This window comes from Elephantulus edwardii, unplaced genomic scaffold, assembly GCF_000299155.1.
Source record: "Elephantulus edwardii isolate Elephantulus edwardi_28Jun2011 unplaced genomic scaffold, EleEdw1.0 scaffold00067, whole genome shotgun sequence".
NCBI lineage: Eukaryota > Metazoa > Chordata > Mammalia > Macroscelidea > Macroscelididae > Elephantulus > Elephantulus edwardii.
This window is the reverse complement of record NW_006399817.1, coordinates 8,055,442-8,071,862: the sequence shown is the minus strand read 5'-3', so window position 1 is coordinate 8,071,862 and position 16,421 is coordinate 8,055,442. Positions and strand designations below refer to the sequence as shown.

Below are 16,421 nucleotides of genomic sequence, written 5' to 3'. Positions count from 1 at the left end.
CTTTTTCTTTTCTGAGAGGGGAGCGAACTGGTGGGGAGGGGTGGGAGGGGAGAAAAGTGTGGCAATGAATGAATGGAAATCCATAACCTCTGTAAATGTCTATTAAAATTAATTAAAAAGGGGGGGGAAACACATGAAACAATAAAAAAAAGGAAGACTGTTTCTCCAAAATATAGTAACAACCAACTTTTAAATACAAAGGCCCTCTATGACATCTTGTTGACTCTTTCTGAAAGTTTATAAATTATATTGATTTTCAATCAATCATTCATAGTCATTTTGCTTAGCAAGATAATTACTGTCATTAATTACACTGATCAACTCTATCATATATTCTTTCCCATCACCCAGCTTTTTTCTTTTTATTCTGTTCTCCCTTCTTAACCATACCTGGTAACAATCCAAAAAGAATTATTTGTGTGTAGCATTCTCCTTAGCTTTTTATAATAAGATCTTTGTAGTGTCATAGTCCTTTTGTTACTTTTTCTACTTAAGGTAATTTCCTCTAGATGCAGCCATATTATATAATGTTTAATGGTCTCTTTGTAGTGTTTTAGTTTGCACAGTAATCACTGTGTATTTAATCTGTTCATGTTACCTGTGATAAACACCTGAGCTGTTTCTACATCTTTGCTTGCATAAATAATGCTGCAATGATCATGGATGTGCATATTATATCCTCATGGCAATTCTTAATTCTTTGGACTATATATGTTATGCTCAAGTTATTATTCATCATATTTATCAATTAATTCCTATTCCCAATTTTTAAAATGAAGAGTCAACCTGCTTTCTCACAGTGGTTGTACCATCAGGAAACATACTGCACTGGCAAAGTCTGCAGTTAGGGGACTAAGTTATTGAGTAGTAATAATGTCAGTTTGAGGACTAAGATGCATGTGATTCATGCCATGGTCTTTCAGATCACTTGTTATGCATTTGAAAGTTGGACAATGAAAAGGAATAGCAGAAGAATTGATGCTTTTGAGCAGTGGTGTTGGAGAAGAGCACTGAACTGAAAAGAACTGAACATGGACACGGACTGCCAAAAAGTGCAGCTAGAGTGCTCTTTGGAGGCAAGGATGATGATGAGGCTTTGCCTCACATACTTCAGGCATGTTGTTAGGAGGGGCTATTCCTTGGAGAGGGACATGATGGGTTGAGGGTTGGTCAGGGAGAGGAAGACCCTCAACCAAGTGCTACCCTGACATGGTGAATGCCACAATTGGGTCTAATGCGTCAGGAAGATGGCACAGAATAGGACAGGGTTCAGATCTGTTGTCTGTTGTTCATATGTTATGCTTTAAGTCGTATTCCATGGCACCTAACAACAGCAACAACTTCTCCAGTGATCTATGGTAAAAAGCTGTCCTGCAATCCCAAAGGTACACCAGATGCTCCACAAGAGATAATAGGGCAATCTCCTCCCATGTGATTTACTGCATCTGAAAACCCACTGCAGGGTCAGCTGTGGGTCAGTGTCAACTCAATGGCATACATCAACAACAACCACCATCAGTAGTATAAGTAAGTTTCAATCTAGCCAGGATTCACTGTTTGCTGTCTTAATGATTTTTACTATTCTTGCTAGGCTCTCTCAGTGAGTGCTATTACTCAAATTTTAGAATACAAGATGCTTAATGACAGTGAAACTAGGTAATTATTTTAACTTATAATCTGTAACACCTTTTGAAGCTTCTGGTTAATGTCTCCTTTAGTTGTAATCTTTACTTCAAATTCTGCCTCATATTCTTCTTCCATGTATCGACAACGTTTGGTCTGCACAGTGTCCATGTCCTCTGATTTAGCACGCTTTCTCCTGGAAAAGTCATCTGAGAAAAGGAAGTATGATAATGACACATCAGGTAGTTAGTTGTATTATACCCTTAATGCCTACCCTCCATCCTCACTAAATTACGGTTTCTATCAAACACAACAGCATTCTCAACCAATCAGGTATTCGATTTGAAGTGAAATTATTTTATGTACACATTTAAAAACAAAAATTTTTATGTATTAATCGTAGGTGTTTTAGATTTAGCTTTTAGTATTAAACTTGAAATGATTCAATATAAGAATTTCCTAAATAAGAAATACAGAATGTGAGGGAAGAACATTCTTTCCTTAAAATCATTATAGATGAGAATTGTACTGTATTAACAATTGTGTTATACAAAGGAGAAAAGATTTTATTTCATACTGATTGATTCCCTTTGCTGAATTTCAGGAATCCACTGACAAAATATTTCTTCTCATGGCATAGAATTTCCAACAGTTCTGCAAAGCTTTAGTTATTTCATTCTTCCACCTCAGTAAATACAGGGGAGGAGGAAGATAATACATTTAACAGTTATTCTTAACATCCTTTGCTCTCTCACTCATTACTGTCAAGTCAGAAGCGACTCACAGCTGATACACGAGTTTTCTGATGCTGTAAATTCCATGAGAGAAGACTGCCCAAATTACTCCCTTGGAGCAGCTGGTGGATTTGAACCACGTGCCTTTGAGTTGGTAGTGCAATATCCTATCCACAAGGCTACCAGAGCTCGGTGTCCTTAATATAGACTTATGAATTTTAAATACGTAACTTGGAGAGGGATATCATGCTTGGTAGGGTGGAGGGACGGTGCAGGAGGGGAAGGCCCTCTATGAGGTGGATTGACTCAGTGACTGGGATAATTGGGGTGGGAGTGTCAGAGACAGTGCAACCGGCACAGGACAGAGCAGAGTTTAGGGCTGTTGTACATAGGGTCGCTATGAGTCGCAAGCAACTCGACAACATATAAAAACAACAACAAAAATAACTGTAAATTACACATGCAAAAACAGATAAATCTTCACTTATAAAATTTCTATTTCAATTATAAGTAACATTCATGTAAAATTATCAGGAAAATTTAGTTTTGTTTCAATATAGAAAATAAAATCTCCATTTTTTAAAACACAAATGCTTTTATCTTACTCTATTCCTATCTCATTATACATCTCTACTTATGTACCTATTTTTTATTCTAGACTTTTTCCTTTATATTTAAATAACTTATCCATAGTCTCAAACAGAAGAACATGACTGTAAGAGTGACAAGTCCCAAGTTTCTGAATTGCTAGTCCACTGATCTATTTCTTAAGTGTAATAATAATCATCCCCTCCATTTCTCCTTATGGTGAAACATGTTCCTACTATTTGATAAAACATGTAATAGACCAGAAAAGAAACTTGGGAGCTCAATGGCCTAAACCTAATTTTAAACAATTTATCACTTATATAATACTTATTTATAATATTTTATGCATTATATGTATAGTAATGTTTATAATGTATAACAAATTATAACATACTAAATATTAAACTTAAACCTTTCTTGTGTAACAATGAAAAGTAGAAATAATTCACTGAAGTATAAGTAGTACCTTCAAAGGACCCAGGGTTAGTTATCAAGATATTTAATTAAGTTGTAAAGTTTAAGATTATCTCATGGACATTAATCTATGGCTTTAAAGTCAGAAACAAGGAATTGTTTTTAAACTAGTTCAAGCTGGGTTTATAACATGCATACTTTTCTCAGGTCTTTCAACATTTTCATGTATTACTTCGTCATCTTCCTCAGGTTTACTGTTCTTTTCATTACTTTCTACTTCAGCTGTAATAAAAACCAAATATAAAATCTTACTTTCATTGGAATACATGTAAATTCATTGCAATTTGCATTTTTGTTAACTACTGTCAGTTAATAATCTTATTAAGTTTTTTAAAATATGAAATTTTTGAGAAGAGGGAAAATCAACTGGTAGAAAGGAATTGCCCCAGTGAACACTGCTCATGTTTCTGCAAATTTGTAATTTTAACATAAGAAAAAAATTAGCTATACAGATTTCAAAACAAAGAATCTTAGTAATCTGCCATCCTCAGAATTAATAAAAAGTAAAAATAACTACTATAAAGTACTAAGATTCTTTTCTAGTCAGTTATTACAGTATGGCTTGACAATTACTAAACAATATAAAACTACAGAAAGCTCAAAATATTGACCAGATAGACGGACTCATTTAGGTCATATTACTAGTTAAAAAGGAAATAAAAATGTTAAACCCATGCTATTTGGACTAAGCCATGAGATCTCCATGGTAGGATGAGCATCTCCTCTCATGTGATTAACTGCCTCTGAAAACCCCCTAGGATTGACAGCAACAGCTTTGGTTCTAACTCGAGAGTACACAACAACATTACAACAAAGGCACAAAATATGCAACATCCCCTATTAGAGTAACTTCAAGCAGAACACAGCAGATAAAATTTGCCTTGTTAGTTCTGGTTTATATATATATGTGTTATCTTCCTTCCACAATAGATAATGTGAAGCTTAACTCAAGCTTCCTTCATTTGACACAAAAAGTAGCCTTGTATCCCCCTTTCCTGTTTGTCAAGTAAGCCCGCAAAATGACTATATTTTCAGCAAATTTAAGATTTTTAAAAATGGAATTAACAGATTCTACAAAGTATTTCATTTTCTATTCACAGTGCCTCAAGACAGTCTATGAATAGATCTTCTACTCAAAATAAGCAAAAGTCCACGCACATAGGCATATTTCTGTATCATTTTAGCTAAGTCCTAGGACTCCTCTAACTCATCCAAATATATGATAAAACAGATACTTTTAGATTCTATTTCTATTCATCGAATAGTTTGTTATAATTGCTCTACTCTTGGACATAAATGCATCACAACAAATTTTTGTGGTATTCTTCCTTTAGAAACACATTAGGTAACTGAATCAAGGTGAAACCTAGATTTCACAATTTAACCTCAAATTAAACTTTGGGAAAGGCAATGAATAAATTATGTGTTTAATATTTATTTGTCCTTAATAAGATCTCACTAAATATAGACAGAAAAACTGTGTTGTAGAGCATTAAAGCAGGGGATACTAGGAAGATGTTCATCTGCATTTTAGGGACCCTAAAAGACCACCAGCTGTCAGCAAATCAGGAGACGAATAGCACTGGGAAAGTCTGCTCTCAGGTACCTTTTCAAAGTCTTAAAGTCCGATCTTTAAACTGATGTCAGTTTCAAGACTAAAGTTCAACTAATTCAAGCCACAGTTTTTCCATTCACTTGCTATGCATCTGAGAGCTGGACAAGGATGACAGCAGAAGAACTGACTGATGTATTCATTTTGGTGTTGAAGAAGAGAGCTGAATATCCTACAGACTGCCAAAAGAACAAACAGTTGTGTCTTGGAGAAAGTGCAACCACTTTCTTTGTTGGCAAAGAGTGTTCCTTGGCGGCAAAAATGGTGAAGTTTCATCTCACCATTTTGGATATTAAGTGATTCCTTGAAAGGGGATATGCTGGGAAAGGCAGAGGGTCAGTGAAGGCGCGAAGAGCCTCAACAAGATGTACTGATACAGTCATCTGTGGCAATGGACTTTTATGTGTCAAGAAAAGTAACGACAGCGCAGAGTTCAGATTTGTTGTTTATAGGGTCACTATGAGTCATACTCAACTCTAAGTTAGTCTTGGGCTCTAGTAAAACTACCTAGCTCTACAATCTCAAAACAGCAATTTAACATTAGCATTGTATTCATTAAATTAGAGTTACTAATCTGTGAAGTAATGCTTTGTTTGCATGCTTAAGTGCTGAATTCCTAACTTTAAATTTCCAGAAGCAAGAAGTTAGCTGGTCCTTCCAAACAGATTTGGTGAATAATTTTTTTTTTTTTTTAAGAAATGAAATAAACTTTTAATTAAAAGTCTCCCAAAATTGATGATAAATTGAAGAAGAGATTCCTCTGTCTGCCTCTCTTTTTCAACAAACTACAAATCAGCTGCTATATATTTCATGCTAACAAGATTACTCTTCCTGTGAAATTCTAAATCTAAGAGAATGTGATATATATTTGCACAATCTGAATGGGGAATGAGGTTTTACACAGCAAAGATACATGAGTTTGATCATGAATGCAAAGAAAGATTTTCCATATTTTCTTTTTCTTTGCAAATAATTAAGAAATAAAAGGAAGCATTGAGCAAATCATAATGCATACAGCTTTTGTGTAAAGAATTAGAATTAATGTAAAAGTAGTAGACATCTAATGAAAGAGAGAGAAACAATCGAGTTTTAAAACTGATTTATAGGAAGGTCTTCCAGAAGATGAGTCAGAAGAGATGAGACAGAATATGAAGAGGGTGAAGGGATTACATGGATAAAGTATTTATCAAATATTACTCTAGCGTCAATGTTTCTGACTTTATGTAATGGTGGCGATGTTACCTAACAAAAGAATCATATTTCTTTATAAAATTGATTGGAAATACGTCTTATTACACTTGGCACAACTAAGGTAAATCTCTAGACTTTTAGACCCCAACTTATTTGTTTATAAAGTGGTAGCAAGGAAGAAAAACTGCTATGATTTTAATCATTATGTATTGACTTGAAATTATTATTTCTTATAGTCTGTTGGTATAACTTATTTCTATTCCTAGACTATAAATCTCTTAAAGGAAAAAAGCTGCAAAGGGTAATTTACTAATTTCATTTCCATTCTTACCACTCAGCAAAAAGCTACCCACAGAAGGGGTACTTTTTAATTTAAATTCTGTAAAGTGAAAAATACTCATCTACCACCATCTTCAACTTCTTCTCAGTGACGAAAATGATTTAAAACTTAATGGGAATGATTTTGTTATACAGTTTACAAATAAAAAATTTCTGACATTTAAAATATCTGCTAACCTGGAGAGCATGTCTCACTTTGTATAACTTCAGACTCGTCTTTTTCACCTGAAATATCCTCTTCATCAGAGAGGACCAAAAAGGCTTCTTTTGGCAAACTCTCACTACTTTCTTGTTTAGATGGTGAACCAAAAGAACCTTCCATTTTCTCTTCCAACTCTGGATTTGTCTCATCAATTGGAAGGAGTGAAGTTTTAGAGAAGCAAGTAAGTTCATCTTCAGCAGGTGCAAGCTTTTCCAGAATAGGAATAATTTCATCTGTCTCCATGGAATCTGTATTTTCTAACATATTCTCATTTTTATCGACTTCTATAACATTTTTACTAATAGTTTCTGCAAGATCTGAAGAATTTTCATCTTCATTTTTCTCATTTTGATCAATTTCCATACTACTAGATATAGCCTCTTCTTCAAGAGCAAGTTCTGGGAGACCATCTTCTTCTACCTTCTTTTCCTTTTCAGGAGGTAGATCTGAACAAATAAGAGATTCATCTTTTTCTAAAGCTTCTTCATTAGCTTCAATATTACCAACACCTTGATTTTTCTCTTCACTTGAGTCTTTAATCTTAGTTTCATCTAACTTTTCATCATTCTTACTGTTTACAAGAAAATCATCATCTTTATTGCTATTAGGTTCTGTAGTTTCAGGAACTGCTTCACAAACTGGTACAGAACAGGGTTCAATGGCTGGCTGACCATCAGAAGCCAAAGTTCCACAGGTTGGTTCATCAGAGGTTGGTTCAATGGAGGCTGATTTATCAGAGGCTGGTTCATCAGAGGTAGGTTTACCAGCTGTTAGTGCTCCAAAGGACTGATCACCAGAGGCCTGATCACCAGATACCAGATCATTTGGTGCAGGCTCACTAGATGTGGCTTCATCAGAGGGAAGTTCATCAGAGGTGGGACCAACAGAGGCAGATTCACTAGAAGAGGGTTCACCAGAGGCGACAGGTTCACCAGAGGTGGTGGGTTCACCAGAGGTGGGTTTAACAGAGGCAGGATCACTGGAGGTGTGATCACTATAGGCAGGATCACCAGAGGCAGTTTCACCAGTGGCTTGTTCACCAGGGGCAGGATCACTGGAGGTATGATCACCAGAAGTAGGATCAGCAGAGGCAGGATCACTAGAGGCAGGATCACCCAAGGCCAGTACTTCAGAGACAGAATCACCAGGGGCCAAAAGATCAGAGGGTGGTTTAGAAGTCAGTGGAGAGGCTGGTTGAGGAATGATACTATTAGGAAATAAATGTTCACTATTTACATCATCATTCAGCTTATTTTTAACACTAACATTTAAGATGCAGGGTGTTTCTTTCCATTCTGTTTTACTTTGCTGCGGGTCAAAGCAAAGGTCTTCAATACCATTAATCTCTTCCTTATCTTTAATATAATCCATATTTTCCAAAGGTGAGGTTGAATCCAAATCTCCATTTTCATGGTTTCCATTTAACAGCTTGACATCAGTCTTTAATAATTCCTCTTTGACCTTGTACACTACTTCAAGTTGTTGGCGATCGCTTACTCTCATTGTTTTTCGAGCCTTAAAGATTTTTTTCTGAGGTTCTTCTATACCATCCATTTTGAATCTTTAAAAAAGAGAGAAAAAAGAGTTCGTTTAACACAGCAAATTATTCTTATAAGAAAAACAAGGAATAAAATTGTGCAATAACGGCATTAAAAAAATACAATGATCCCTGATGGAAGTTAATTTTCTTATTTACTAGATTTAAGTGATACAAAAATTATAAACAGGTGTAGTCTAGACTAGAAATTAATTATAAGAACTAGTACAATAAATAGGACTAGTACTCATTCTTGAGTTAAAGAATTTCAAAGATACATAAAAATTTTTAAGAAGGTAGCTGATTAATATTCTGGTTGACAAAGAAAATGCGGAAGAAATAAAGAATAAGGAACTGAAAGAAACTTAAGAGACAACAAAACAAGGCAAAACTAATGAAAAGGAACAGTGAATAACATATTCATCACCATGCACATTTTGAAGACAACCCACATAATATGTGAAAAATATTTGCAAATGATTTATCTGATTCAGATGTATAGCTAAAATAGATGTAAGATATAAATAACTGTTTTAACTCAATGAAGAGAAACAATCCATTTTAAAATCAGCAAATTAACTTGACTAGTGTCTTCAAAAAAGATACAAATGTCAATCACCATGTGGAAAGATGTTTAACATTAATCTCACTAGAAAAAAATGTAAATAAAAAACACAATGAGACAATACTTCATACACCTTCTCTCACTTGTCGTCAAGCTGGAACCAACTTATAGCTATCCCTCCTTTGGGTTTCTGAGGCTATAAATCAAATGAGAGGAGATGGCTTTTTACCTCAGAGCTGTGGTGAATTTGAACCACCTCCCCTTAACAACAACAACCACCCCTTGGGTTGTTTAAGTCCTCTAAAATTCTGAAGTGAGAAGCATGTTTTAAATTTGTTTAATGAAGTTTACCAGTGCACCCTATCAGATGGGAGTTCCGGTAATAAAGTCTGTAGGGAGATGTCAAAGTCCACTCTCCAGGTGGTTCAAATTATCAGCAGCAGAAAGATGAATTAATCTTCCATCCAATTTACAGCCTCAGAAAGCCCAGTCGGTGGAGGGTAAGCTATGAGTCAATTTCAACTTGGTGGAAACAAGTTTGAGTTTATTAAAATAATAAATGCTGATCAACATGAGCGGAAATGATATTATTCTAGTGGGGAATCAGGCTGGTAGCTCCTCCATGTTAATACTGCCAGTGTTGTCACTTCTATGTCAATACTAGGAGAAACAAAAACTTATGTCTCCACATAATCTGGGTACATGAATCCTCACAGGCATTATTATTCATATCAGCAAAAAACTTGAAGCAATACAAATGTCCATCAACTAACAAAAAGGTTAAACATATGATACACACATGTCCTCCACTTTGCCAAGTTCACTTTATACCACTTCAATTTTATAAAAGACTTGCATTAGTATCTGCTCTTGCTAATAAAAAAATCTTAATTTTTACTTTTATTTTAAAAAAAAAGGTAAAATACTAGCATATAAAGTTTGTTTTTACCAAATCATTAAAGAGGCAGCATGTACTTCAAGCTAAGGAATTCCAGTTATCAATTTTATTCTCTAGAATTACAGTTTTTAGTCCAAGTAGCAAGTCAAAACAGCTTTTAAGTGTTATCTATGAATACTACATGTAATGTTATTTTAAGTTTTATGTGTTACTTGGTATATTAGTTTTGGGGTCTAGGAATTCGCAATCTTCCCATGTAAACTGACAACTGAAGCTTTATCATCATTTCTGTTTGCAAAAGGTTCCATAGGAACTCAGATAGTGGGAAGAACTTGTATAAATACAATAGAGTATTCTTTAGCCTTGGGGAAAAAAATGAAATATTGATTGATACATGCCACTCACAGATAAATCTTGAAAACATTTTTATATTACAGAACCCAGTCAACAACCAACCACTATGCACATACTATGATCCTATCATAGTATGTCTTTAAGTCATTAAAATGTAAAAATGTCACTATATAGAAGTACTAAGGTGGCTTCTGACCACAGCATTTTCAATCACCTCTCAAAATGATAGTAAATAAGAATGACAAAAAACTGATACATTTGAATTATAGTACTGGCAAAGAATTTTAGATATTTCATGGACTAGAGAAGAACAAACAAGTATGTCTTAGAATGATAGCCAGAAAGTGCCTCAGACATAAAGCTGGCAAGATTTCGTATCACATTTGTTATACATGTTATTAGAAAGTACTAATCTGTGGACAATTACATTATACTTTGTAAAACAGAGGATCAGTGCAAAAAGGAGGTGGCCCTTAACCAAGATCAGTGCAGTGACTGCAACAACTTACAAAGCAACAACTGTGAAAATGGTACATGAGAGCACTGAGTCAGAACCTGACAGCACAGAACAGTATTATCTATATGGAATGCCCAGAATGTTCAAATTTGAAACAAAAAGTAAGTTAAGTGATTTCTAGGGATGGAGGAAGTAGAGAGTATTGACGGTTGCCTAAGGGTATACAGATTCTTTATGATGAAAATAGTCTAAAATTGATTGTGATGGCCAAACACTACGAATATATGAAAAAAATCAATGATCTACACTTTGAGTGAAATGTATGTATATATGTAAATTTCTCAGTAAGTTTATTACTGTATTGGAGGGAGACATACTTGTGCTCTGATGAAACTTGGTAGAATTTAATTTCTTCAAAGAACAAGCTTTTAATCTGATGATATTCTCAGCTTTATACATGCTTTCCATTTTTACTGATTTGTGTTTTAGTATTTATTATGTCATTTTTCTTACTATATGTAAAGCATTTAAGTCATCATTTATTCCATTAGGTTTAAATAGAAATTAAATCATTAATTTTTAATCATTATTTCTTAAAAAGATATGTATTTTTAAAGCTATAAATTTTCCTCTAAGCACTGCTTTAGCTGCATCTCATTTTCAAGTGCCATATTTTCATTATTCTACTAAAGTCTTTCTAACTACTGTGATTTCTCTTTTCATCTATGAATAATTCAGAAGTTTATTTCTTAATATATTAATTATATTTATTTAAGTTTCTTTCTTTAAAAAAATCACCTAGATTTTAGCAAGAGTGATAAGATACGAATCCAAACAGAAAGGGGGGGGAGATCAATGGTTTGCCTTTATTTCTTGCTGTCTTGCTTTTGCATATGTAGGAAAACAGCAGGTCCCTGATCTTAAGGAATTTATATGAGTAGCTAAGGTGCTATGATTATCATAAATTAATCTTATGCTTAAGACTAGGTCATATTATTCTTATGGTAAATTAAAAAAATAAAGTTCATAAATAAGTTACACTAGACAAGGTACCTGTATATAAATAACTGGCAAAAAATTTATTATCCCTCTCCCCTACTTATAAACCAAAACCATATCAGTAACCTTCAAGCAGATTTCAACTCCTGACTACGGTCTTTGAGAAGCAGATTGCTGGGTCACTCTACCAGAGCAAATTTGAGTGGATCTGAGCTGATAACTTTTTCAGATGAAATCTAACCATATGTATCATTCAGGGAACTCCTGCTTTCTCTTTTGATAAAATTAACCTGTGACATATAACCACAAAATCTCTCCCACTTTCTGTAAGCATCCAATCCAGAAGGAGGCTCATTCACGTTCTTAAATACCACCCCAAAAGAGCAGTCAAGATTCAAATCCTGTACTGTTGATGTAACTATGTGCTAAGACTATGACTAAGACTACAACAATGTTGTCTACAACTACTACTCATAGTGACCCTATGAACAACAGGTCTGACCTGGGCCTAACCTTAGTCATTTTCACCATATCTGACATACCTGACCTCATTCCCACAGTGACTGTGTCAATCTATCTCATCCAAGGTCTTCCTCTCCTGTACCTAGACCTCACGGACTCCACATGATGAGCATTTTCCCCTTCTGTAACAAATAATAAATTCCTAGTGGTATCTGGCTGAAAACATAAAAGAATGGGTTTAATAGCCTATTTGCCTGGGGCCAATACAATGTGAGAAACTACCATTGCACCACATTACTTTGTGGGGCATTCTGCTATAATTTTCTCAATTAAGTCAATGGCATAAAAGACTATCTTCTGAGCTTTCAAGACTTGTATTATACAACTGAATAAAACTGTGGAGAAACTTTATCTTTTAACCAAATATCAATGCAAAATTATCAGATGCTATAATAGCTGTTTAAAATTTTAATAAGCTTCAGGGTTTTTCCCACCAATCATTCCAAAGTCATGTTAATGAAAGAAAAAAATCCATAAACAGTATGATGCACATTCTAGGTAGTTTTTCTTTTTTCATGCTGACCTCAAACATACAAATAATCCTAATTTAGGTTATTCTTTAGATTTTTCTAAATAGTGAACTGCAATTCTTATCAACAGTTGCATTAAGAGTAGATGTTACATACATTTTCTTAAGTTCCTAACCTCCTGAAGAACATAAGTTTGCAGAGGTATGTATTTGAATTCTAGCTCTCCTATGATTTATTGTAACAATGGGCACATCGCCTAAATTTCTAAATTTTAGCTTCACTTTACTAAAAAAAGGCATTAATATCAATAACTACCATAGATGATGGGGTGATGGTTAAATATTATTTCAATATATTAAATATTTAAAACAGTAAATATTCAAATAATGGCAATATAATCACTTATGCATATTCAGAATGTTTTTAGATCTAAATTACAGAACTTAAATATTTTAGTATTTTGTAAATGAAAGAGAAATCAAATGTGCAAACCTCACACTTAAAATTACATCAACAACAAATAACATTTAATAAACAGAAATACAATACAGTAGACTAAGCTGGCTTTATCAACAAAATTGCTTAAATTCAGCAAATAACACAGACTTACAAAGTAACTACTACCCATAGCCACAAGGGAGCATACTAAAACCATTTACCAGATCTTTTATGGGTTCTAAGTATAATGAAAAACAGACAAAGCAATAAGGAAGTAGCCTGAACAACCAGTTTAAACTAGTTCAGCCAGATCTGTGCAAACCAATCAGCATTCTAGAAAGCTGTTTTGCATAAACAAAGTATATTTAACAAAAGTACACAGAGAAAGGTGTGCTATACACAAACACGTTTCCATGACTATATTAAACCTGAACACATTTCTAAAAATAATTTCAAATTCACAAGACTACAAAATAAACACTATATTTTACATGACTACAGTAGGTTTCATCTGAGAGGATTCATTTGCACAGGAAAAAGCCTTACTATTTTACAGCACAAAATGTCTGCCATATCCAGAAGTAACTGTGAAAAATGTAATGAATTAGTTTCTCTGGAAAATATTTTTTTCCATGAAGAGGATATAGTGGAGAAAAAGATTTCTAAAGTACTTTCATAGTCAAGAACCCTGGGGATATACAACAAAACACTCTCTTTCTACAGCATTAAAATAAGGCATTTCACTTCCACTAAGGAATTTATATTTAAAAAACGAGAGAAGAGTGTGTTACCTGCAAAAAGTCTCTATGGCTTGGAAAAATTTTTGGTATATTATTTTTAAGAAAAGCCAAATGAGCCTCTTCTTCAAGTGAAAACATTATTTTTTTCTCTGTTTCATCCTCCTCCATCCAACCATTTCACTCTTCTTTCTAGCAAATAGACCATAGCAATGAAACAAAGAAATATTTCCAAAAGCTGTTATGTTTTAGCCTACAGTCAGCTTGCTCAAAAAGCTCAAGAATTTTAGTGGCTGTTCAAGAGCTGCTCACAAACTCAGCCAATGAGCTGCCAGCATTTCAATTCCTGCCCAGCAACAGGAGAGACACAATAAGGTCAGATATAAATAGTTAAACAAAACCTGGATCCACAATAGTTTAGTGTGGTTCTTTGTCTGATATAGATAATCTAGAACATAGTTTGGGTACAGTCCTAAACTACTAATATGTATTAACCACAATATGCTACTTTATCTTGTTTTAATACATCATTTATACATTATTTCAGAAGTATGAATACTGCTTTACCTGGGAAAAAGTCAAATAAGAACAATACATTAAAGAAAATATTTCCTGCACAAAATGGATTAGAATCTGAAAAAGTGAATATCCTTTGATAGAGGGAATCCAGTCTATATTTACATCTATAAAACACTGTGACTAAAAATAAGACAAACCATTAAATTCAAATTACTAAGGTAATTTCATTCCCATCTAACATTATTACTGATTTTTAATACCACTGGTTAATATTCTAGACCCAAAGGATTACTATGGATAGCATTATAAAGTGTATCTCTGTTGTCTACTACATTAAACTGACTTAGTTTAGTCACCTAATGAATTAAAGGTCTGCTGCTTGAAAATTTCTATTAAGTGCTGTATGTACAATCACTATATCATTTTCTCCTTAACTGCCTTTTTAAGCAGGTCATTATAAATAAAGGTTTATGAACTCCTCTTTTATAGGAATAAAGTTTTGGATTACAAAGTCAATATTCATGTAAATTAAAGGGGCATTTTTCTTGTATTGCATCATTTTACATTTCTTAAGTAATGATATAAAAGTACAGGAGCATCAGAATTTTCCCTCAAATGCATTACCTAAATTTATAAGGTTTTCAGTTTTTAAAATAAACCTTTTTCCCCCTTTAATTACAGATGAACCTTGTACTTTTCCAAACATACCCAAGAGGGAGCTTGTTGCAGCCATGTTCTTAAATTAATATAATCTCCCCATAGAAGAAATAAAACCAGCAGCTGCTTCAGTGTTTCAGTCCTGTGAGAGAAGTGAAATTCACTGTTTGATTGGCTCAAAGCAGTAGTTGCTGAAAACCAATCAGACATGAGCATTCCAAACCTTGCCCAGCAACAAGGGAATCAAATGAGGGCAAGCACTCTATCAAGATTCCAAACAAGGTGTGAAAACAAAAGTAAAAATTGAAATTGTGACATGCTGGTAATATATCACTAGATTCTTTCTTTAAATTACAGACTATATAGTAGGGTGTTTTGTACTGTATTCATTTAAAAAAACTAAGGTCTGTACTGCTTCCCAGAAACAGTCTTCAATAACAAAAAGGAAGTACAAGTGTTGTTCAAAAAGAACATGTAGATGCATAAATACCTCATGAAGTTCTAAATTAGGAAAATCTGGTAAAATATACTTAAAATTAAAATTTACAGAAACTTTAAGCTCAATAATTTCACACTTGTACTAAGGCAGCCATTCTATTTGTGGTGTTAACTGAAATTACTATTTTCCCGAATTATGTAATGTAAAAAATAATTTTTATTTGCATTTAAGTTTCAGCATAATGGCTTAAATAAATAATAATGAGTAAGTCTGACTGATAGTGGCATACTATTTTTCCCCCTAGCTTCTTTAGAAATGCAACCAGTAATGGACTCTTTCTAGCGTATCTGCTCTCCTCAAAAATGCCTCAGTTGAAATGGTGTGATTTTCTTATACACTGCCAAATTTTGCTTGGAATAATTGTAGTATTTCTGCAAATAATATTATAAAGGACAACTAGTGCCTTTCACAATGATTAAGTTTCACTTTCACTGTTTACTAGTGAAATTAGACTGCAAGGATTCCCACAATTTTAACACTTGCTTCGTAGAATTTAATGTGGTGAGTTTTAAATGTTTATCTTAAATACTGGGTATCTTGTCATGCCTGCTGTCTATTATTTTGCTAAAATTTTTGTACAGAAACTTTTACTACTTCTATTAAATCTCACAAATGTTCTCAACATGTTTCTGTACTCATGCTTTTTAAGGGTGCTCTCAATCATAAAATTCTAGCATTATTTATTACTTGATAGGTTCTCTATGGATGACAATTCTACAATTCTATTATTATGATTCTTTGTTAATTTCATTAAAAGATCTATTAACAGAGATTCTACTGTCTTTTTTAAATTAATAGTAAACTGTTCAGCAATCATAAGTACTCAAAAATTCAGAAAACGACTGAATTATTACAGTATCAGATATGTCCACAAATAACCCCACAGTCTATCATCAACCAAATTGAACTGCTTATCTAGCATATCAAAGTGTAAAATGGGAGCATCACCAAATCAGATTGGAGTGGGGGACAGGAAGTCTTATCCCTTGCTCCCAGGAGTCTTTGG

The 16,421-nt window shown here is 33.7% G+C and overlaps 1 protein-coding gene across 1 annotated transcript in view; it reads right to left on the bottom strand.

Moving 5' to 3' along the window:
- ATF7IP (activating transcription factor 7 interacting protein) overlaps positions 1 to 8,317 on the bottom strand; it is a 71,343-nt gene extending 63,026 nt beyond the window's left edge. Inside the window, exons 1-3 of the mRNA XM_006888427.1 lie at positions 6,739 to 8,317; positions 3,558 to 3,641; positions 1,687 to 1,832 (exon numbers count right to left, since the gene is read on the bottom strand). Of these exons, the coding sequence (XP_006888489.1) occupies positions 1,687 to 1,832; positions 3,558 to 3,641; positions 6,739 to 8,317 (1,809 nt within the window). The remainder of the gene's footprint in view (positions 1 to 1,686; positions 1,833 to 3,557; positions 3,642 to 6,738) is intronic.
- Between the last annotated feature and the right edge of the window lie 8,104 nt (positions 8,318 to 16,421).